The sequence below is a fragment of the Meles meles genome, chromosome 17 (assembly GCF_922984935.1).
Source record: "Meles meles chromosome 17, mMelMel3.1 paternal haplotype, whole genome shotgun sequence".
Lineage (NCBI taxonomy): Eukaryota > Metazoa > Chordata > Mammalia > Carnivora > Mustelidae > Meles > Meles meles.
The window spans coordinates 39,528,621-39,553,235 of record NC_060082.1 but is presented as its reverse complement, the minus strand read 5'-3'; the positions used below and the strand labels follow the sequence as shown (position 1 = coordinate 39,553,235).

The 24,615-nt window shown below is 43.4% G+C and overlaps 1 protein-coding gene across 1 annotated transcript in view; it reads left to right on the top strand.

The window, feature by feature from the left end:
* ENAH (ENAH actin regulator) overlaps positions 1 to 24,615 on the top strand; it is a 134,844-nt gene that overhangs the window by 72,509 nt on the left and 37,720 nt on the right. Inside the window, 1 exon segment of the mRNA XM_045983272.1 lies at positions 20,939 to 20,995. Within this exon segment, the coding sequence (XP_045839228.1) occupies positions 20,939 to 20,995 (57 nt within the window).

The window sequence follows — 24,615 nt, the reverse complement described above, 5'->3', positions numbered from 1 at the left end:
AAGTGCCATGTATATGTGTGTGCAAAATGTATTTGAAGTAATTCCTGAATTTCTGTTGTTCTCTGCAGAAATGTAAGCTTTGGCTTGTTGATGATAAGCATATGGTCTAGAGGGATGATCTCATGATATTGGGTAGTCAGTCAATTTTTAACTCTCTCCTTTGAAGGTAGTTCTGCTCTTCCTCCTCTAGAACCTCAGCTTTTGTTGCGTGATGTGAGGCTCAGAGAACATGCAGTGGAGATAAATTATGTGTGTTTATCATCTCGCCCTTGTGCGAAGAAATGCATGTTTTCTGAGACACGTTTTTTTAAGTCACTGATAAGCCTGTGAACTTCAAGTAGGACTGGATTTCCTTCCTCCTTGTTCATGAGAACTTGATTCTGAAAGTTGTTTAAAGATTTTAGGAGCGCCCTCAGGTGGTATGAGCCATGAATTGCCTCTCCTCTGACCCGGCGTGGTGGTTTAAAAAAGAGCAGCAGAGGGGCACCTGGGTGGCTCAGTGGGTTAAAGCCTCTGCCTTTCACTCAGGTCATGATCCCAGGGTCCTGGGATCGAGCCCCACATCGGGCTCTCTGCTTGGCGGGGAGCCTGCTTCCTCCTCTCTCTCTCTCTGCCTGCCTTTCTCGCTACTTGTGATCTCTGTCAAATAAATAAACAAAATCTTTAAAAAAAAAAAAAAAAGCAGCAGAAACGATTCACTGTTTAAAAACCCAGGATTTAAATCTGGGTATATATCAGTGATGAACTGTGTTTTAGTGTTGGTTCACAAAACTGAAAACGAATACACCAGTGTGTGGTGAGTTTTTCAGGGAGAGATGGATTTTATATTCTAAAAATAAGTTCTATGTAAAATAATGTAAATGTGATCTCTCTTGCTTTTGTTGTGTGCTTACTAGTGATGTTGAATATACAAATGTGCCTTAAGCAAAATGTATTTATATATTTTAAGAGGAGAGACAGATTCATTTTTGATATCTTGTTAAGGTGTAGAGTTTCAAAACTTGTTATCGATATGTTAAATTTTATTTATACCGTGTCTTATTCTAAGAAGGGTTGAAAACATCTAGCCTGTGGCTTAGTCTATTTCAGATATGAATTACAGAGTAAGAAGACATATGGGAATCTTGCCAAAACCACCTTTTTATGCCTGTAGATGGTTTATATGAGCTCTTTGAGGAAATGAAGATTTCTGTAAAGAATTGGTACATAGCTCTTACATCTTCTCTGTCTTGAGAAGCCTCAGGAGCTCCTGGTTCATCTGTAAGTGCAGAGCCCTGGGGTGTGCATGTCTCAGGTGTAGATTGTCTGAGTGCCCCCATGCCCGTCTCTTGTCTGCCTTCTGCTGCAGGGGTAGAATGTCCCCTTTTCATGGTCTCACCATAGCAGAGAGACTAGAATTGTGGCTCAGTATCCTACAGGGAGGCCAGCTGCATAGCAAATGATGAAAGGCCCAAAGTATAGAGGGTGTATATATGACACTGACGTTTGGCTTCCCCATGTTTGAAACAAACTAGCATTTTTATTTCTGAACCTTCAAAAAGAGTGTCTCTGGATGTTAGGAACTAAATGTTACTAAAGTGGTTAAAATGATTGTTTTCCATTTTGTCATCAGTTTGTTTTTACCCAATGGAAGGGATTGTTTTTATCCTGTGTAGTCCTACAGTTTGCTTTCAGAATGCAAATGCTAGTGTTTTTCCTTCTGATCTCCATCTTTTGAAATCAATGAGTCTTAGTGTGGAGAAACACTGTTACATTCTCTTGTAGTTTCTGCATTCTAGAAAGTTTGGCAAGTGGGGAAATCACCCATCATCTCACTAGCCACGAGCATTTGGTAAGGCAGAAAAATTTAACAGATTCTTCTTAGATGATCTTGACATTTGTTCTTTTCTGTGTCACAACCTGGGCCTGTCATGCTGCAGGCCGAAGGGGGGGTGTGGTGGTGGAACAGGTGGGTCCCGGCTCCCTGCAGAGAGGATTTGGTCTTGTAGCAGTTTCCTCAGAGAAAACAAAGCCTGGGAGAGGGTTTATTTAGAAAATGACTTCTCATAAATTACTGTAGTAAACTGATTTCTGATCTTTGATGGCATTAACTGACTTGGAAGTGGAGGCACAGGAGGAGGCAGGCACTGAGAGTCAGAAGGCTAGAGTCTTCTCTGTAGCTCTGCACAATAGGATACGTGTGTCTCCCATCCTCGGGGGTTATTTAGTGGGCCCGTCCCATCCACCTAAACAAACGTACCCAGTAATGTCACCTCACATCTTGAGCGTGCCTCCCCCTTCCACAGCTGTTTGCTTCAGGCTCATGGCCAGCTCCTTACTGAAATCATCTTTTGTCTTCCTGCCAAAACCACGTTGGAAAAGCTTAACTTGCGTGTCCCCTCTCTAAGCAAACAATACACCCAGTGAACCTCTGATCAGAAGCAGCAGAAACAAACATTCCTAAAGCTGAAGTGACTGCAGACATCAGTCTTTCCTGCTGCTTAATGATTTGCCACGTTGTAAAACCATTTTTCAATATTGAATAGTTCTGTTCATTTTGTTTTGTTGTTTTTTTTTAGCTGCTAATAGCAGTATTATCCATGAATCTTGGTTTATCCTTCTGAGTGATTTTTAGGTTTTTAAAGTCACACGCACCTTTGTTTAGACAGAATCTTCTTGAGAACCTCAGCACCTTCACATGCAAAACCCTGGCGCCGCTCTGACTGTTGGGGGCTCAGAGCCCAAGCTGCCTAGGCAGTACGCGGCTCTCCAGAGGAGGGGCTGAAGGTACTAGCCCGTCTGTTTTGCCAAAACCCATAATCGCTTGGTTCTCCTTTCACCTCTCCCTTGTCCGTGAGTTCTCTAAACCCTCAAACATTTTTTTAAATGAAGAAAAAACCACTTTCTTTGGGGCTATTCATACTGACCTTCATAAGGTGCACTGTGTGTGTGTGTGATATTTCCATCTCTTTTATGAAAAGGGAGGGTGGCAGGAATGTTTTTCTTTATTTTGTTTTTAACTTGGTGTGCAATTATCTAATATACTGGAAAGTACAGGAGGTGCTAAATACAGCTAGTTATATTTGGAATTTAAAACCACAAATCACATGTTCTAACGTTTTTGAAAAAAGAGTTGAATTAGTCTTCGTTCTTCTGTACCAAATGCTAGTGTATCTCTTCCCTTTCTCTAATGATAGACTCGATTTTTAAACACTTACAGTCGGATGGCATTATCCAGACCGATATTTTTTATTTCTGTGTTGTTTGTCAAGTATGTTTATAACAGTTTTGCAGATAAATAGTTGTGGATTATGTAAGATGTAAAGTTTGTCTTGTGATGATTAGTGGAGGTAAATTTGCACTTTTTTTTTTGAGAAAGGTTGAGGGTATTTGAAAGCAGGAAATAATTTTTAAAATTCACTTTTTAAAAAGGAAAATCGTATGCATAGCCAGTAAGTGTATTCGACTTTTGTTCTTCTTGACCAAGATTAAGCATACTTTTGTAGAGGGAAAACCTTAAAATATTTTACCATTGGCTAAGACTGCTTTTGCTAGATTTATTTTATAGCTATTGAAGAAGAGAACACAATGCGATTCTCGTGTTTAAATTTTTCTTTAGATTTTAAAAATATTTTTATATAGAGATTCCATTAATTACTCTTACTGGAAATTTGGTCTGATATACCTTCAGTATGAGCATTTATATGAATTTTATCTCACCATTTTTCAATCTTTTGGAGATATGTTTTAGAATTAATTGGATTTTAGAAATCTCAGAAAGTTTCTAGAAATACCTTAAGTTAATAGTGACATTTATTTTTCAGTCCTGCAGATTGCATGTGTCTTGGGACCAATACTGAGGCCCTATCACAGATGCCATCCATTGTGCTCTGAGCTTAGGCCCTGTGCAGGCGTGGGGAGTGATGGTAACAGGCCGAGGCCTGTCCCTTGCCCTCTGGGCTTTCAGCAGGGCTGGGGCTACTGGAAACAACATCAGCATATTAGGATACAGTGTGTGAGATGCCATGAGTGAGGTGTACACCAAGGCCTGGGGAGTACCGAAGAAAACTCCGGGGTCCTGGGGAGATTCGAATAGCAGATGATGCTGGAGGTATGATTTGAAGAATGTGTAGGCCTCAGCCGTGGTAGGAGAACATTCTAGATGGTCTGGGGGGCCATTGGGAAACAACTGAGAGGCAGTGTTGTGGCCTAGGTGTGAGAATTTACAGAGGAGAGAGGTGTGAGAGAGAAAGCAGGGAAGGCGGGGAGGGGCCTATGTCCCGCTGAGGGCTCTGCGTGGCAAGGCGCTGGATCTGCCCAGTTGGGAAACGCCATCTGTGAGGGGGCCAGGAGCACGTTCTGTGAGCAGGTGTGTGCTCTAGCACGGACACGGTGGGCTAGTTAGCAGGTTAGCATGCGCCCCAGGTCTGGCCTGGTTAGGGTGTGCTGTGATGCTGCGGTTGAGAAAGGTGGCACCCTGAAATGGAACCATCGCGGAGGAAGAGGACCAGAGAGATGAGGAGGTGATGCTTTTACTTCTGGCTGCTGTGTCCTCGAGGGTGTTGCTGTATTTTGTCCATAAAGCCCGTCTGAGGCAGGAATGATGATCTGTTTATTAGCTGCCTGCTGTATGCCTGGTCCTTCCTAGGCACGCATATCACTGATGGTCTTTATGATAACCCTGCAGCATCGGGGGTGTTTGGAGAACACCCTCTCTTGGAGGAAGAGTGAGGCTTACAGAAGGTCACACGAACTGCCCTGGGGCCCACAGCTAGACCACTGCATAGGATCCCATTTAGGTGGGGGCACCTGGGGGGCTCAGTGGGTTAAGCGTCTGCCTTCACTCAGGTCATGATCCTGGCGTGTTGGGATCGAGTCCTGCATTGGGCTGCTTGCTTGGCAGGGAGCTTGCTTCTCCCTCTGCCTGTCTCTCCCCCTGCTTGTGCATGTGCGCTCTCTCGCTCTCTCTCTCTCTCTCTCTCTCTCTGTTAAATAAACAAATAAAATCTTAAAAAAAAAAAAATCATGTTTAGGATCTGTGTTGGTGACATGTGATGGGCAGGCCAGGAAGGAGGCAGGGGTGCTGTAAGGTGATTACAGACGTGTCCCTCTAGCCACTGAGCATCATCCAGGCCACTGGCAAAGATGGCATTAGCCAGAGGAGAGGGGCAGGTGTGGTTCTGGGCCCTGGGTCACAGGTCTGATTCTGGACATGTTACATTTGGAGCACTTTATTAAGGCCCTCATAAAATCCTATGAGATTTGATTTTGAAAGAATCCCAGAGGTTGTCTTTTGCACAGTATTTTCCACCGAGTTTTCCCCAATCAACTTACCTTACTGAAGTCCTCTTTCAAAACAGACAGTGTTGGCTGCTCCTCAGGATGGAGTGAGTAACGGGTTTGGGGGTCGGGTGGGTGGGACAGGCTTTCCGTGGGTCCGGTCACGTCCTGCTTTTATCCTTACCTCTTCTGTACTCTCCCCCACATGTAAGTTCACAGTCTTCACAGGCACGGGGGCTTGATCTGCTGGAGCTGTGTCTCCAGTGTCCAGTTACAGAGACTGGCAAGACCCAGGGGACTTCCCTTGGGTCATAGCCCCAGAGTGGGAGGCACATCTGGGGTAAGGGCTGTTTCTCTGCTTTTCAAATCAACTTTGGGGCCAGAAAATAGGAAAGAAAAGAGCTTTCATTTACTTTTTATCTCATGTATTTTGGTAAGATTTCAAGGTCTTTCATTTAGTGGAAAACACTTGTAATTGGAGTCAGAGCCAGTCTCTTCCTGTGGTGGCCGGGTACCTTCTCTTAACTTCTCTACCGCTGCTTCCTTTGGAGACTATGTTAGGAGATCATGCTGGAATTCAATGAGATGAAGACATTAGTATTACAAAGCTATAACATGTTGTTTTTGAATGCTAATCTTTATAAACACCTGGAAAATTTTGCAATATGGGTTAACTTGCTTTGAGGAAGGACTTTGGTTTTCTTTAGCCTCTTCCTTGTCTTCACTCCCTGGTGAAGACCTGCCTTGTTCCCTTTTTTTTTTTTTCTCCTCAGAGGAAGTTTGTGCACTCAGATCTCCTGTCCAGGGATTCTTATCTTGGAGGGGAGAGAAGACACACCCATCATCCCTGAAAGAAGGCACCCGCTGAGGCATAGATGAAGTCCTGTCTGAAGGGGAGTGAGGTGTCTGCAGAGGGGCCGCTGGGCAGGCTTTTGGAGATACTTTAGGGAGGTAAATGAAGTGTAGGCATAGGGAGCCGGGAGATGGCAGAACAGGAGGGGAAGGAGTGAGCTGTGTTTGCCTGTTTTGTTCTTTGGGGAGAAAGTCAGAAGCTAGGTCTGATCAAGAAGGGCCTTTGGGAGACACGGAGTTAGTGGAGTTTTTGAGCAGGTGGTGCAAGGGAAAGAAGCTATACTTAAGAACGTGGCAGTGGGGGGCATCTGGGTGGCTCAGTCAGTTGAGCCGCTGCTCAACTGCCGCCTGCTTCTGCCGCCCTCCCGCCCCCTGCCGCCTTTCTGCCTACTTGTAATCTCTGTCAAATAAATAAAATCTTTAAAAAAAAAAAAAAAAAGAAAAGAAAGTGGCAGTGGTTTGAAAAGGAAGCTGCTGGAGGTGAGGGGGACAAGCATGAGATGCCTCGTGGAGACAGAAATCATGAGAACAGAGGGGAAATTGAAACGGGAGTGACAGCAGTAAGTCAGGTCAGTGCTCGGGAAGCCAATACTTTAGTGCTTCGCGCCCATAGGTGCCTGTTTTCCTTGAGAAGGACTTCTGGCCGCCCATTTTACAGGACCTTGGCAGAGCTCTGCGGGCGAGGATGGCATCTGTGGGAGATGTGGTATGACCGTTAGCTTTGGAGTGAAAACATAGTTCAGCATAAAGTCGATTTTTACTGTGAATCTGAGTCCAGGTTTCAGAAGGGAAAGTACATAGACAACAGTTTTGTCTTCAGGCAAAGAAACTATTTAATTTTTCTACAGACTTGAAAATGAAATTAGAGAGCAAATGTGTTCAGCCCCAAGTTGAATAACAACATTTTTGAAGATTTACTTATTTATTAGAGAGAGGGGGAGAGGGAGAGAATCTCAAGCTGACTCCCTGCTGAGCACAGCCCAACACAGGGCCCAATCCCAGGATCATGACTTGGTTTGGGCTCAACAGACTGAGCCATCGGGCGCCCCGTTCAGTAACTTACTGACGGGGTTAACATGAGTGTAACATGCATATGTCCTATTCTGTGGAAGATGATTTCTTTCATGTGAGAACAGTGATTTTCAGTTTGTTACCCACAAGACTACCACACAACAAGTAGTTGTGAGATGATCTCCCTCGGTTTGGAAAGCGAAAGGAACAGTACACCATACATTCTAGTGATAGGTGATGTTACACCACTCACTCAAATACTAAGTTTTTTCGCTTGGGACTAAAAATTACCAGCTCTATGTAGAGATACTCCGCTTAAAACCTATCAGAAATTCTGATCTATTGTTACTGACATTTTAGGAATTTTTGGATCTTTTTGTGATTATGTGATTGTGCCAAGATGCCAATAAGAAAAGTTTAAATAGTCCCAGGACCTGAATTGAAAACATGACCAGCTGCATGTCTGATTACTTGTGAAAGGTTCTTTGGACAGGCTCACTCCCAACATCTAGTCCAAGGGGGTTAGTTAAAGTAATAAAAGGGTTTTCAGCTGTGGAACAGGTCAGGAGCTGCTGAGTCAGGCTTCTAGTTCCTGTGTCCTACCCATCATACTTCCAAGCCTTCGTTTCCCGCCCATGTCTCTCCCTTTCTCAGCTGGGCTTCCAGGGGGGCACTGAGCGCTTCTGGAAAGTGATCTGGGTGATGGATCTCTGTTCTCCCCAGGATGGAACGTAGGCACCATCACTTTCAGTGGGTGCACCAGACCCAGATTCCCTTAGAAGGCTGCCTCTTGCTGGTTCTGTTCCCTTGGCCTCACTTGCAAAAGCTATCTTGAAGTTTTGGGACTAGAAAGTGGCTGAATTAGTGCCAGTGATAAACATTAAGGTATTACATCCTTCTCATTTGTTCAGGATAGCTTTATCCTCCAGTATTTGTGGTGAGTCATACTTGGAATTACTCTGTTGCTAGTTCTTCGTCGGACAGTTTGAATGAGTGTTTACCTTGTAGCTTCCACTAATGGTTTGTAGATGCCCTCATCGTCCCCTTGTCATTGGAGGGGTTGATGCCATCCCTGGATTCTGCACTTGATATTAGCCAAAAGGCCAAGAAGCAGTGCCATCCCTGGATTGTGGTCTCCGTCTGACTGTTCTCCATATTCTCATTTTCTTTGGGCCAAGCCACCTGCACCATCAGAAATCTTGAGTTGAAAGCCCTTACTCAGGATGTAAGAGGTGTGCTCCAGGGATCCTTGAGGACCCTCTTCTAGACCCTTCCAGGGAGTCTGTAAGGCACTCCTTTTTCCTTCTTATATTTCAGCCAAAACAAGGTGCTGTAACATACTGAATGCAAAAGCAAATAAAATAATCTAGGTGTATTCGCTAAGCCAAACATTAAAGAGATTTGTAAAAATATAAAGCCACATCATCCTAATAGTTAATATTTTTTATTTGGGAAATAATTTCGTTTTGGAAAAGAATTATTATTTTTAAAATGAATTACTCGAAATTAAAACTGGAAGAATATTGTTTATTTAATACAGCAAATAACAGTAGCTATAACTCACCTTCACAAGAACTGTTCAGGGTCTTTAATGATGTTTAAGAGTATGAGGAGGCCGAGACCAGAACCTTTGAGGGTGACTGCCCTCCTTAATCATCAGGCCACTGTTGACTGAGAATAGAATTTTCAATGGCTTTTATCCTTTCCAGGCAGCCTAGCAAAGAGCTCTTGTCTTCTTAGTGGTTGAGAATTGAGGGTTCCATATTTTCTATCTCTTTAAGACTCTGTGTCTTTAAGATAAGCCTAGCTTTGCTTACAACAGAGGAGCCTTTCTTCTGTTGTTATTCTTCCCTCTGTTCTGCGTCTTCTGTCCTTCCCATCAGGATGACTCCCAGGCTGGGCCTGTCCGGTAGCGGGCAGAGCGCAGACCTCACTCCTGTCCGGATTGTCACCACCTGTCAGCAGCAGGGAGAATGGGGGTCTGTTCCCTGCTGCAGGTATAAAAATTGCCCAGCGATAGATTTGGAACCATCTTCTCTCCAGCATTAGTAACCCCTGTGGCTGTGTGAGCTCTGCCTCTTAGAAGTTTAGGTTCTGGTTTCTCATTGGTGCGTTTGCGACTTCTCTTGTGATTTCCACAGTGTTGTTCTAATAGTTGAATTACATGTTTCTATAATCCGGAGATAATGATTTGTAATAAATGAACTTGAAAATATTTGCTTCTAGACTTTGAAGTTCCAGATTGCTAGCTGTTTGGGGAAAGTGCTTCAGCGTGGCTGTGACTCAGGTCTGACACTGCATTGTTCACGGGCGTGGCTTTAGTGTTACGGTGTGGACTTGGAGTTGGTCCCACTGCGGAAAGATGTGACCGAATGACTACGAGAGACAAGATTTTTCTGTTGAATCTGCATGTCATAGTCTTATGGAAGGTGCCCGTGGCCTGAAGTTTGTTGTCAGACATGCTCTTCTCTCTGCCTTTCATTCTTGTTTCTCTGCTTTTCTGGTGGAGGGACCTCTTGTCAGGTCTGACTCAGGACTTACTGGGGATGATGTTTCTCAGCTTACTTTACAGACAGTTTAAAATTTAATGAGTGGCACTGCCATGATCTGGGGTGTCATCCTCGATTATTTGCACATTTTTACCACAGCAGAGTGGTAATTCTATAGTCCCTTTACTTGTATTCTTGAAATTTAGTCCTGTTTGTTGCCCATAAATCGGAGAAGTATTTGCTGGATGTCAGAAATTCTGCTACCTGTTTTGTTAGATTTTTCCATCTTTAAATAAGGATGTAGGGAGCAGCTCTAATAGAACAGACTCCACCTTGCTCTTCATTGATGGTTAGAACTGACTTGCAGGACCTACTTCTCTGCGAGACCAGTCACAACACAACAAGGGCAGCTGAGCTGCCCCGCCATTCTTAGAGCTGGATTTTGGACTGCCCTGTATCAGTCTGTAGGTGGGATAGTGTATTGTGGCTTGTCTGTATTTGCATCAGCAAAGAGCTTGCGTACATTGCTGTCTCTGAGAGAACATTGGGCATTTCTGTTTCTGTGTTGTAGTAGGCAAGACAGAAGAATTCTAATCAGTCTTTTGAAGATGGTTTAAATAGTGGTATCTTTGAAGTCGGTATTGTATAAAGAATATTGTTTCATTAACCCATAGAGAATTCCTAAGAGGTAGGTGGGTCTCATGATCTAAAGAAGAAAAGCCACAGGGAACTGAATTATTTACACTTTTAATAAGGTTCTGTGTTACGTGTTATGAGAGAGACAAAAAGGAGTAATTCAAAATTGTGGACCTTAAGAGGCTGTGAATTGGGTAGAGAAGACAGACGAGGCAGAAAGGTCTGCCTGGCAGCGTGTGTCCCACCAGAGGGACAGAGTGGTGATTGTGAGGTAGAATGAATACAGCGAGCTGCTCATGGGAAGACACTGAAAATAGTTCTCATAAGGTAGACCTGCTGTTTCTGTGGGCTTTTGCAATTTCTGAGAAAATTCACACCAGAAAACAAACGGCTTCTGTTTTCTGCAAACTTTCGGGAGTATTTGGTTATGACAGTGTTGTTCATGTAGGAAGAAATGCATTTATAGTAAGGAGTTTCCTTTGCAGATACCGTCCTGGTCTTCACTGTGGTAATGCTGTGCTAAACACAAGAATTACCTTTTCTTACTCAGATTTAGAGTCCCTAGTTTTCATATATTTAAGCCTTTAGGAGTGTACATTCCAATTTGAAGATGTCGACTGGATGAGTGACATTAATTCCCAGGAAGTAGGTCTCTGGTCTCTTTACAAGTACTGTTGGGGGGGGGACCTTGCATTGATGTGGGGCACGGTAGATTGTCGCAGTCCTGCTGTCGTGGGCACCGGATAGCATTCTGCTTGCTTTCCGTTGTTCTTAGAACAAAGCAGCTCCTTCATTTGGCTCTTGGTCCTCGGGCTCTGGCCCCTCTGGACTGTACATTCAGCAAATAGCCCCCTGCATCCCGGGCTGCGGCTTTTTCTGCTGCTGCTTTCACCACTGAGGAACTTCGTGTTTTCTCAGAACACTTTAAACTTTTAATTCCTGGATCGAACAAATGAATTTGGCAGAACCGAAGTTAGTGACAATGCTAGTCTTTACTAGCAGATTCTCTTGGCACAAACAGATCACGTTACTCAAAGCATCTCTGCTGACCTACCACCTGCTAATTTGGACTAAGATGTGATCTGTAAACAGCTCTCAAGTGTATTTAATGCAGTGATAGTACCTGGTAGCATTATTTCCATGAGTGGATGTCAGCACATCTAGAATTCTGTTCGCAGGAAGCCATAACTGTTTTTCCACTCCAGCGGGATCCATGCTGTTCTTTGGGGAACTTGGCTTGAATGACATCTCCTCACTTGTAAATAAACACATCTGCTCCTGTTTGCAGAGCGCGGTTCTGTTTTCGAGTATCGCATCCTCCCAAAGTGGGGGTGTTCAGGACTGTGGTGATCCCACCTTGTCTGTTAGTGCAGCTTTTATTTCTCTGCCGAAACTTCCCCTCTACTCAGGAAAGTATGATTTTGAGCAAGTGTTATCTAGACTTCCCACCGGTGTTTCTCGTGCACTTCACCTTCCTATGAAGAGCGATGGCAGCTGGTGTGTGGAGTGTGGGTTTGCTTACAAGCAAGCTCCGGGTAAGCTTGTTAGGAGTGTACATGGTAAGAGGATGCATGGCCAGACTGCCTTTCTCAGGACAGCTCTGGTTTCTGCAGTCCTGCCTCCCTTGAAGGGTTGCTCCTGTGCCCTACCATCTGATGGCTCTTGGTCCTAAGTACTGGGCAAAGAACTTGCCCTCACCTGAATTTCGTCATATTGGGAAGTGGCTGTGGACAAGGCTGCTTCCTTGTTTTTAAATAATTCCCTCTTTCCTGGAGGTTCGTGGGATCCCAACCTTATAGTCCATTAAAAACTTCAGATACATCCACACAAAGGTTTTTTTTGTTTGTTTTTTAAATTTAAAAACAGTTTTATTTCCCTGACTTTTGTTTAAATATCTTTGGTCTTATGTATCTCTCCTTTTAAATAAAATTATGTACAGATTGATTTGTTCTCATATTCATCTTACCCATTTGCGTCATTTAGATGGATTGATGTAAAGGTACTTAGACGACCACTAGCACACAGTATACCTTTTACAAGCTCTTTAATTTGAGTGGATTCTATGAAGAATCACTTGAGCTAAACTAAACAAATGTATCAGTTACTCCATGCCAAGCTGGTCTTGCTGGTTGCTCACACTAGGATGTGAATGTGGCACAGATGTTACCTCTGAGCATTTTCAAGTCCGGCGAGGCAGACCGCTAACTCTGAGGAGACAATACAAGGCCATAATTCTGCAGTCACACAGCGCATCACAGGGACCTTGGGCTCCCATGGGCTGTCCTGCCATTTCATGGTGTTTCCTTCCAGGCTCTTGCTGGTACTGAAGACCCCCTCCAACCCCCATTTTGTTTGTAAACAACAATGAATTGCTGCTGCTTTTACATCTTATTTTTAGAGGGTGAGTAGTTAAAAGATTCAGATTTAACATGAAAAGTGTCTTAATGAAGAAAGTAGAATAATAGGAATCTAAAGATTAAAATAAATATTAAAAATATAATTTAAGGGGCACCTGGATGGCTCAGTGGGTTAAAGCCTCTCCCTTCGGCTCAGGTCATGATCCCGGGGTTCTGGGATCAAGCCCCGCATCGGGCTCTCTGCTCAGCAGGGAGCCTGCTTCCTCCCCTCTCTCTGCATGCTTCTCTGCCTCCTTGTGATCTCTGTCAAATAAATGAATAGAATCTTTAAATTATATATATATATATATATATATATGTATATATAAAATTTAAAAGGTAAGTATTTAGTGTACAGTTTTCCTAAAAAAGAAGTACTTTATTGAGTAACACTTTATTAAGAGTGGGAACCTGTGACACTCATAATTTAAAGTTTCCTTAATTTTTATAAGTTTTATAACATAAATGATCCCTGTTTTTAGTGTTATTTGAGTAAATATACCAATGCTTCATCACCATCACAAACCATCACTTTGAATAGGCAGCCGAGTTTATGGACTGCTAACCACTATTCATGAGACAGTGTATTTAGAGAGTAATGGGGTGCTTGGGTGGCTCAGTCATTTGAAGCTCTGCCTTCAGCTCAGGTCATGATCTCAAGGTCCTGAGATCGAGTCCCGCATAGGGCTCACTGTGCCGCCTGGAGTCTACTTCTCCCTCAGCTTTTGTCCCTCCCACCCCTCCTACCCCCCACTCCGCACCCCCGCCAGCAGCCCCAGCGGTAAACCCTGCAGCACGTGAACAAGCCCCGCTTATTTTGTGGTTTATGTATTTAACCAAACTAACCTTTCAATAAAATTTTACCTCTTTTTGAGTTTCAAAAAGTAAATTTGGGTACCTTCGTTGTAAGTATTAATTGCCTGATGTGGTTTTCGGTAGAAGTTGCTTCCTGGTGTCCATGCTGGAGTAGCTGGAGTTCCTGTGCAGAGATGAGAGCCAGGCTCTGGGCCCCGTGGACAGGGAGCCCGCTGTCCTGGTGTCACTGGGATGAACCATCCCGACGAGCGCGTGGGTATTCAAAGGCACCACCTAAGAAACCCCTTCGGTGTTGATTCCTGCCCTGTAGCCCATCCAGACCCTTGGGGTCACCTTGGTGTCATTGTTCGGGTCCCTTCCTTCATCATTTGTGTCCTTTTCTTTGATCTAAGGCCAGAGTCAGGAGGGCTCTCAGCCGGCCAGACCTCTTGCTAATGGAACTCTGATTTCCACAGCATTTTGTTTTTCAGGGGAGGATAAGTGGCTTTTTGTTGGTTTTTTTGTGTGTGTGTGATTAAAAAGTTGTGTGCTTATTGTAAGAATTTAAGCAGTGCAGAAAAACATAAAGAAGAAAAAAAAAAAACCTAAAACCCTACCACCCAGACATAATCACCTTTTATATTTTCCATAAGGGAAAGGTGATAGGGATCAAAATACTTTTCAAGCTTGTGTTAAAAACGATTTTGAGATAAAGAACGCAAAGCCACCATGGCACTGTATTTTTCCTTTACAGCTTTCTGGAGCTTTCGCACAGCGTTTCCCTGTGTGAGGCGTACGGCCCAGTGGTCTGTGCTTTCACCGGGTTGAGCAGCTGTCCCCACCAGCAGCCTTAGACAGTTCAGTCACACAGGAAAGCAGCCCCCCCCAGTCTGGAGCCACCGCCACCACCCCTCCCTGCTCCTGGCGACAACGGAATTGCTCTCTGGAAACTCGCTTATTCTGGATGTTCCCTGTACGTCAAACCAGACGATACGTGCTCTTTTGTGACTGGCTTTTGTTCAGCGTGATGTGTTCATGGTTCCAGCTGTCTTGTAGCGTGGTTCACGCACGGCAGTGTGAGAAGTCCAGCGTAATAAAAAGCATGTGTCACATGTTTAGGTGTGCTAAGTTGTGCCAATGGGACTCTCACATTTCAGCAGTTGGCTTTCTTATTTTAAAGTTGTTGGGCCGTGGTGTATGGTGAATGCAATAACCGAATCTTAGCATTTTTTTTTTTAAGTAAAGAGCTTAAAAACAAAGCAGAAAGCTTTCTGCAGATTCTTAAGTTAAAAAAAAAAAACAAAAAACTCAACCTGTTAAACCGTGGTGAATTGCAGCAGAAGTGTGTGCCGAGCTGAATGCAAACAGAGGAAGCACTTGACCGTGTCATCTTTTGTCCCCAGACTTGGTTTCCCCTGCCCACAGCTGCCCTGCCTTCATTTTTTTCCCACATCCAAGAGCATTCACTTAGAAACATGATACCTTTTTTGATTCTCTTAATTCTTTTTGTCTTATAAAAGTAGGAACGAAGAGACGGGGTTTTTTAAAGTCTCTGTTGTATGGTGAGAGTGCAAACACCTCTCTTGGTTACAGTGTTTCTGCTCCTTCCAAGTGGATAAGGGAGTGAGGTGGTGTGAGTTTTCTGAGAAATGATCTGAGGTGTCCTTGTGTTCCTGTCGGTGCCTCAGTGAGCCTTCCCCGTGGAGCTGGGTGCCTTGGTGGTTCTCCCACAGCTGGTCTCCAGTGTTGTGGGCTGGTGTGGGCCTGTTTGGTCTGTCTCTTGCCCAAGTAGAAGTTAGGACCACTTTGCCTAACTACAATATTGTATTCAAACCTCTCTCCTAAGTCCTCAGACAGATTCTTCAAGTTTCTTAGATAATTTGATAATTACCTAATTTATATTCATGCTTATTATATCCTTTCAGATTTTTTGAAGTGGCTATCAGGAGAAAATGGGTGCTAAAACTTGAAGTAGGGAAAAAAACTCCTAGTGAAGGGGGTAATGATTGTTCTCATTGTAGAGGCCTGATGGGAACTCGTGTTGAGTGTAGCCTATCAGCAAGTTCTAGTTACTGCGGAATCCCGCCACCCAGGGGAAGACGACTGTGGGCAGGAAGGCATGCGCACTGCACGGACAGGGGAAGGGAGCCAGGCAGGGGAAGGGAGGGCAGGGGAAGGGAGCCAGGCAGAGGGAGGGGGGTCAGGGAGGGAGCCAGGCAGAGGGAGGCACTGCAGGCAAGCCCATCGGGAAGGTGGGAAGACTGGCATGCCAGGAGCCTGGGGAGACAGCGTGAACTGGATGACGGAGGCAGTGGTCATATCGCAGAGAGAGGGCCCTGGAGTTTGAGGTTTAGCTGAAGACCAGTGGGAAGCAATTGAAGACGTTTTATGGAGGGAGGCGAGTTGATTTGGTTCACTGGCTGCTGTGGGGAAGAGGTCGTACCGAGATCAGAAAGGGCAGCTTCGTGAGACGATGCTGCTGTCACAGTCAGGGCTAGTGGTCCATGAGCGCTGGAGCTGATCCCCTGCTTGTGTGTGTGTCTGGTTTAAGTGTGTGTACTTGGGTGTTGACATACTGCATATATTATGAAACCTAAGAAGAAAAAAGCATGAGAGAAAAGTGAACAGAAATAGAAGTGCTGGAGTTTTCTTTCCCACTCCTGTGTGTGGTCAGCATTCTGGGGTAAGTGCATCCCTCTGCAAACTACTGTCTGGACAAGAAGTCACGGGGCAGTGGAGGCTGTTTGGAGAGAGGGATTTCGAGGTAACAGGAAGGGCTTGGCAGTAGGTTCACTAGTTGTAATGAAAAGGAAGGGGTGAGGAGGGCCCTGGATTTCTGGTTTATGTCACTGAGTAGAGCACGGGCTCCAGCAATAATCAGATCCTGCTCTTTAAAGTACCCGCTGCCAGACTATGCATGTGCATCCCTGGTGGCCGAGGAGCCCTGCAGGGAAGTAAGCGTGGGACGTGGGTCAGTCTCCTCTTCATGAGTGTCGGGATGTGGCACGCTGGTACATTCTGGTTGACTAACGGTTTCTTTAGCTGGGGGCAGAGTCGTCGATTCCACAGCTGAAGATAAATGGTACAAGAACAGGTGTGGGCTGGGGACACGTCGGGACTACCGCAGTTCAAGCCTGTAAGGAATTCTCTGCAGTCTGTCAGCTGTCAGCAGCCATCTTCCACTTGCTGAGAAAGGAATAAAATGTTTCTTGAGGCCATAAGTTGGGGAAGGATTCAAGAACCGAAGGGGCAGGGGAACCCCATCACCTGTATAGTTTCCCTGAGACTTGGCATGACGACGCGCGAGAGAAGTTTGTATGTTGGTGTTTTTTTCATGTGTCGCTAGAGACCCATGACACTCCTGAGATATATAAAGATTTTCTTTTATTAAAAACTGCATGGGGGCGCCTGGGTGGCTCAGTGGGTTAAGCCGCTGCCTTCGGCTCAGGTCATGATCTCAGGGTCCTGGGATCGAGTTCCGCATCGGGCTCTCTGCTCAGCAGCGAGCCTGCTTCCCTCTCTCTCTCTCTGCCTGCCTCTCTGTCTACTTGTGATCTCTCTCTGTCAAATAAATAAATAAAACCTTTAAGAAAAAATAAAAACTGCATGTATTTTATTTTATTTATTTATTTTTTAAATTTTATTTGACAGAGATCACAGGTAGGCAGAGAGGCAGGCAGAGAGAGAGGGGGAGAAGCAGTCTCCCTGCTGAGCAGAGAGCTTGATGCGGGGCTCGATCCCAGGAATCTGAGATCATGACCCCAGCCGAAGGCAGAGGCTTTTTAACCTACTGAGCCACCCAGGCGCCCCTAAAAACTGCATGTATTTTAAAAGAAAATATGAATATTTTTTGAAAATGTATTAAAATGCCCTTTAAAAACACCATCATTCTGAACACAGTTTGGTCTTTGTTGTGATTCTCGTGCCTGCTGGCACGGGGTCCTGCAGAATGAGAACCACATACATATTTGTATGTGTCTTTTTTTTTCAGCTTTACGGCGGTATAACGGACGAACAAAAGTGCAAGATATTTAAAGCACATGTCATGATGACCCGATGCAGCATATATTGTGGAGGGATCCCTCCATCCAGTTAATTAACACATCCATCATCTTCACCTCTGTGTGTGTGTGTGTGTGTGTGTGTGTGTGTTGTGGTGAGTCTGCACATTTCATTTACACAGTACAGTCTGTCAACTACAGTCACCATGTGTGTATTCGAGCCTTGGTCTTTATGCATCTTATGTCTCAAAGTTTGTACCTTTTTACCAACCTCTGTTTACCTCCCTTTCCCCCACAGGCCCTGGCAGTCACTTTTCTGCTGTTTCTGTAAGTTTGTTTGTTTGTTCAAGTCCACACAGGAGTGATGTCATGCAGTCTTTGTCTTTCTCTGTCTGGCTCATTCCGCTTAGCGTGATGCCTGCAGGGTCCATCCATGTTCGCGCAAGTGACAGGATTTCCTTCTTTCTTACTGCTGAGTGATACACCCTTGTGTGTATTCGTAAGGTTCCAGAATAGAATATCTCACACACTACATCCTCTTGATCCGTTCATCTGCGGATGGACAGTGGGTTGTTGCAGCGTCCTGACTGTTGTGACTGAGGCTGCAGTGGACAAAGGGGTGCGGGTGTTTTCTTAGGCATCTTGTTTTCATTTCCTTCGGATATATGCCCTGAAGCAGAATTGCTGGATGGTGGGGTAGCTCTGTTTTTTTAAGTTTTAGGAACCTCCGTCCTGTTCCGCAGCAGTGGCTGCACCACTGGCATGCCCGCGCTGTCCGGTTTTGTTTGGTTTTGTTTTTTCATTGCAGGCAGCCACACCACTGCAGGGTCTCCCTCCGTTCTGTTCTTGACACCTTAGCATAGACACACACATTTGCTTTTGTTCCCTTTTAAAACATATGTCGTAGAACATCGCGGTTACGAGGGTCACACCTGGGGGCTTCATTGATGGTCAGAGCACGAATGCTGCTCATTTGGAAGCTGGTGACGGATGTGCCCCCTCAACAGACGGCTTTCTGGAGAGCAAACTGAAGTAAAACCAGCTTTCAGCAAGCATTATCTCATTGACTGCTCAGAAAAAAGGCCGAGAGGGGTAATAGCCCCGTCACCAGCTGCATCGGGGACTGTAGCCGAGGGTCTGCGGTTGTGATTCTGTCTGGGGGGAGCATGTCGTACTGATAAGGTACAAACAGCCCAGCATGGTCACCGCTGCGGCTTTACCTACGCTGCTTCCTTCTTGCCACTCAGACCAAACCCTTGAGGGGAGTGGTGGGCACCCCCATGACAGGACTGTCTCGGGGAGAGTGGCTGATAGACGAGCTCATTTCTCTTCTCCCGAAGTCCAGTACAGGTGCTACATCTTGTGGGTTTGGCGCATCTTAACCTCCTTGGTGCGTACTTTCCTGCAGGGCCCGTGCTCGTCTGAGCGCCGAGCCTGATGAGTCCTGTGGCTGACTTGGAGAGACAGGGTCTCTGGGGGTGTGCGGAGCACTGGCACTCAAGTTGACCATTAGCCTGCCGCAGGCATCCCATTCCTGCGCCTGCCTGGTTAGGACCGTGACTGCCCACCCTCCCCCACCCCCAGCTGAGCCTGGACAGAGTGGCATCAGCATCCGGCAGGAAGTGCCCACTGCCGTAGGACAGAGAGCAGTATTTGATGCAGTAATGAGCAGTGGAAGTCCGTAGAAAGATGCCTTAAGATACTGAGTGCGAGAGTGGTGCTTAGCAGGCGTAAACGGAGACAAGAGTGGGAGTTTCTGGTGGCGAGTGGCGGGGGGGGGGGTGTGTCTTGTGAGGTCTGCATGGGCTCCCGCATTCCGACAGCGGTCAGATGGCTGAGGCAGTGTGATTGGCAGTGCAGCCTGGCAGGCGCTTTGCTGTCCGAGGCGAGATCCTGTCTCAGGGCTTTCTTGTAAGTTTTTATATTTTCCTTACTCTTTTTCCCTTTAAACATGAATTAAAGGAACAGAAGGGTAAAAACCTGAAGACCAGGCATGTTTATTAATAAAAGGCTTTACAGGAGTAGTCATTTGCAGACTTTGGTAAGACAGATTCTTTTAAAGTTTAAATTTAAAATATAACTATTGAAAATTTCCTAAATTGCTTGTCTCCTTTGAAATGATGTGATTGACTTGGTAGACTTGTTACATGTATGCCTGTGGTCTCTCTCCTGTCATTACAGTGAATGTTGTGCATGCAACTTTAATAATAATAATAATAATAATAATAGGACGGGGTTGTTGGAAGTACTTAGCAAAGGTGACATTTCTCGATCTTATTTATTTTGTGTTTGAAAATACCTGCTGTATATAATATTTTTAAGGCAAGGTTTAAACTTAATTGGATGATATTAAATCTAATCTAAAAATGATTTTAAAAATTCTGATTATTTAAGATTTACTGCCATTTTCAGATGTATGGTCTTTAAATTGGTTTGGTTCTGATTCTATGTAAACTTTTTTAGTTAGCATAAATTGTATTATTTAAAAAGAACACAGTTTGGGGAAATCTAAAATACTGTCTTGTTTGCCTTTATGCAGTCTTTCTTGAGTCAGTATATTTTAATCTGTTCATTGTTTTTTGGCTAATACCGAGGGAAAAAGAAAATCTTTCCTACGCTGAAAAGAATTTCTTTGGAATTTTATAGAAAATTATTGATACAAAGTTATAAATGTCACTAATGTAATAGTAAGAAAATTTTGTTTCTCCTATCCCAATTTTGAGTGTCACCTTGATTTTATATAAGCCCTTCCCCTTTTCATAAATTAGCACCTTCTTCTCACTGAGTTTTTTTCTGTTAAAGAGAATTTACTTCATTAATACTTAGGGTAAATTTTAATGTAGGTAGCCTAAATAATAAATGGCTATTTGGGGGGAAAAGGAATGATTAAATATGGCTTGGTAAAACAGTGAATAGTTTTGGTGTTTTTTCAGAGTGCAATGAAGATACTCTTATTTACATCAATGACTATAAAACACTTTAATTGCTATAGGCTGTTTAAAATGACTTTCGTCTTTTTCAACTAGTAGAAATGAATTCTTCTTAGGTTAAGTTAATCTTAAGTGTCTCCCCTGAATTTTTTTCAGCTGCAAAGTCTTCTAAATGCTCAAGAGGGTAGATACTGTGAAATTAAGTCAGCTACAGGAAGCTGACCTCCTGTACCTCAGTTCCATTTACTTTTCAAAATATGGTTATGAAATGTGGATTGATTGCACTCTCTGATTGTCTAACTCCAGAAAGAAGCTAGAAGTGCGTCATTTGGTTTGGGGCTTCTTACAGGGTTTTTCCACCAATAAGATTACACATAAAAATTCTTTTTTAAAGTTTATATTAAAGAAGATACGTTTTTATTAAATTACAGAGCTTCCAGAATGAGGATCTAGATAGGACGTATGTATAAAAACATTTTGAACCTTTGAAAGCACCTTTTAGTTTGTGTGAAGTTCTTCAGACGGCCCCGTTGTCCTTTGAAGCTTCTAACACCAGGTGTCTGTTGCAGCCCAGAGCAAGGTTGCTGCTACCCAGGACAGCACTAATTTGCGATGTATTTTCTGTGGTAAGCAACATTATGTTTACATTCCTTTTTCAAGCTGTGGTACATACTACTTGCACATTTCCATAACTTTTGTTTCCGTAGGCCATAGTCTGGCTTGTGGTATTCGGGGTATCCAGCAAGCTCCCGTTTTATGTCGTGCTCTCTGTCTTGGTTCACGCAGTGATTCGGGCAGCATTTGAGTTGGCTTCTTAGGACGTAGTCAGGGTGAGGGTCTTCCAGCGAGTTCTTCCGCAGTTCTTGCCATGGGAGCAAGAGGGGTTTTTGTTTGTTCGTTTTTGTTTTCAACTATTTTGTTTGAGGCAGTCTTTTAATTTATAACTGAAGGGACAGAATCCAGACACCTCAGTATGTGTCGAGGATTGTGAATGTGTCTTATCTGAAGTGAGCGTTTGCTCCACCCCAGTGAAGCTGTAGGCACATGTGTCTCGAGGTGGGTGGAAGCCGCTGCTGCTTCCGGCTCCTCAGTGACTGCCTTCTTCCTGCAGTAGGTGAGGTGTGAGCTTGGGCTCACAGAGTGCTCTTGCACTCCTGTGCACACGCGTGCACACCTATGTGGTGTTCAGATGCGTGAGCCGGAGACGTCCCTTAGCTGCCCCGAGTCACAGTTAGGTGCGTGCTCCTGCCCTTACACGAGGATAGAGCCGTGTGCGCGTGCACACACACATGAACACACACAAACACTCACACCTTTCTCTGAATTGTTTTTATCCTTATTTGATTCTAAAACCTTCTGTTTGGAAAACCAAGTTAAAAAAATGACTTGTAAGTGTTAGAACTTTTTTTTTTTTTTGACTCCTAATATATAGATCTTTTTTTTAATCCTGTATTCCTTGACTGGCCCAGTTGTTCTATGAGACATATAATTATAAAGTATTAATATTGCTAAAATTTTATATAAACAGTTCAGCTGTGTATTTGTACTTTATCCATGTGACTCAGTTTTTGATGTGATTCTTCAGTATTTCTGATATTGTTTCTTTACCTAATTCTTTAGAATTTAAAAATTTATGTATTGCTGGTTGAGGCAAAGAAGCATGTGTTATAAAATTTCCAAAAATAAAAACTCTGGTCTATTTCTTAATCACCTAAAGTTCCATTTTCGGCTTGCTCCGGGCGACACGGTCCCATCAGTGAGCCTGTGCTGCTGGTCTTCCTAACGCCCTGTTTCCCAGGGTTTAATCAGTGACTCTAAGTGATGCTTCTCTCGGCCTCCTCCTGGGGGTTCTTCTAGGCCACCCTTTGAACTAGCCACGAGTTATTATTCATATTGGTGTTATTAGAACTTTTTTTTAGTTCATTCTGATGTTCTGTACTTTGCTACTTACTATGTTGAGTTCCATATGCAGAGTAATAGATACAGTTACCCAATTGCAGAGAGGATTGATTTGCCCTTAATAAAGGTGAATTTTTAAGTTGTAAAATAATGTGTTAAAAAAACAGATTTTCCCCCATTATTACCTTTAATTGATTTAACTGTGTACAATAATATAATTACCACATTGCTAAGTTTACACTTGATTGTATTGTGTATAATAACACCTCCTGGTCTTTTAGTCTTGTGTTTTTAAGCAGTCTGTGGCTAAGTGTGAAACCAGATTTATGAAAATTAAAATGTGACTGCAGCTGCAGTGTGCTTTAGCCAAAACTCAGTATTAAGACTGAAATGCCATTCATTCCTGGATTCGAGAGAGACACTATTCTGCTCTCCATCATTTATAGAGAAACTATTAGTGACATGGACACATTTTCTTTATTAGAAACTAAGTCACATCTCTCCTCTATGAATTTTAGCTAGGACAGATTATTATCAGTCCTTGTCTCTGGCTCTGGTAATAAAACAGAGAAAATAACCCTCAAAATTAACTACCGTTCTTCATGACACCACAGTAGAGATGGGGCAGGCTCACGTGTCTCTTCTCCTTTTTCCCAAAAGAGAACCATCAGCCACCACAAGATGCTCGTAAGAATACTGTCTTGTGCCCACCGGATAGGAAAGTGCCTTTTTTTGCATTCTGTGAGAACATAGATGCTCATTTAGGAATCTGTGACCGATATGAAGTAGTGGTTACAGTCCAGAAAACATGGCGGCAGCTGGCAGCCTTGACTGCTCCTAGTTGCTGCTTCATGTCCAGACCCTCCTGTGGGTGGGACCAACCAGAAGGAAACGTGAGATTGTGTCCCTGGAGTTAAGTGACCCTGAACTCTTCTATTCAGTGCTTACGGTATATTTACATTCTCTTAAATACACATGAGTTGGAGTGTGCTCATTATTGTGACTGGACAGTACTGATGGCGAAGAAACAGACAAGACAACTAGACTAAATACAGGTGCGAGAAGGCCCCAGGGGGAGGCCCCTCCTCTCTGGCCCACCAGGGAGGCGATGTGTGTGGAAAGACAAGCTGCCCGTTACCATAAAGAACCATGTAGAATACACTTGGGAGAGCTTTTCTTGGATCAGAATTCCCCTCATGTTAAAAGGGTCTTCCTTACGTTTTCCTCTTTCAGCTACATGAATAAATTTGTGGTGAATTAATTTTCTCATGATACCAGCCAGAGAATACGTTCCACATTTTTAAAACCTCCTTTTACAACAAATTTGTTAAGTTTTTAACTTAAAAAAAAAAATCCAGAACAGTTTCTGTAAATTGTTTTTAAAAGATAATTTTTTCTCATTCAAACTTTTTTTGAGTTAAACTTTTGTTAGTTTTTTTTTTTTAATCTGTTGAACAAAATCAGGGTTGAAGTGAAATTTTGACACCCTTTTCTTGAATTTGTGTATTTGACTTAAAACTTAAATCAGTAGATTTATATTGGGGAATTTCATCTGTCAGTATCACTGTGGAGGTCACAAATGCCTGTGCTACATGTGAGCAGTATGTCGGTGTCCTTTTTTGGGATGGGTGCTGGATGAATCTCTCTGATCCTGTGGCATCCAGCTGTTTAATTATTTGAGCAGTATGAGCTTTTCACTTAAATAACAAATATTAATTTAAAAAATAATTAAGCCAGAATGGTTTCATGAGTTGCCCAGGCTAAGTGCTCACATTTAATATTTTTGGATAAATGTAACTTTGGGTATAAAAAAATACTTCCCCCAAATAGTTTAGTTTATATTTTTTCGTGTTTACTTTCCACTCCCAGTCTTCTGTTTGTCCCCTTCTGCTGGAAGAGATAAGACATCTTTTCCTTCTGAGAGTATTAGACATTAGTTTATGGCTTAATATGACAGTCTGTTTTTACATCAGTATGTTCATTTCCAAAAGAAGGAAAGAATTCCAGCCTGTTTACTAGACAAGTTCTGTTTTTCATTTATGCAAAAACTTAAGTGTGTGTTTAACACTAACTTAAAACACTTTTTGATTTTTTGTTTTTGTTACTGATGACTTAGAATTAATATATTTTAATATTTCCTTTATGTGGTTTTCAAAATAGCAGACTTAGGAAATCTAATGAAATAGATCACTGCACTTGTCATGTAACTTGTCTTTTAGAGGACAAATTACATGAATAATCTAGAAATGGGTAAAGAGATGAGAAAAAAATTTAGTAGGTAAGTTTAGATCCACTTATCTGTTTTTCCACATTTGGGATATGCCAGCCAGTACCATACCAACATTGC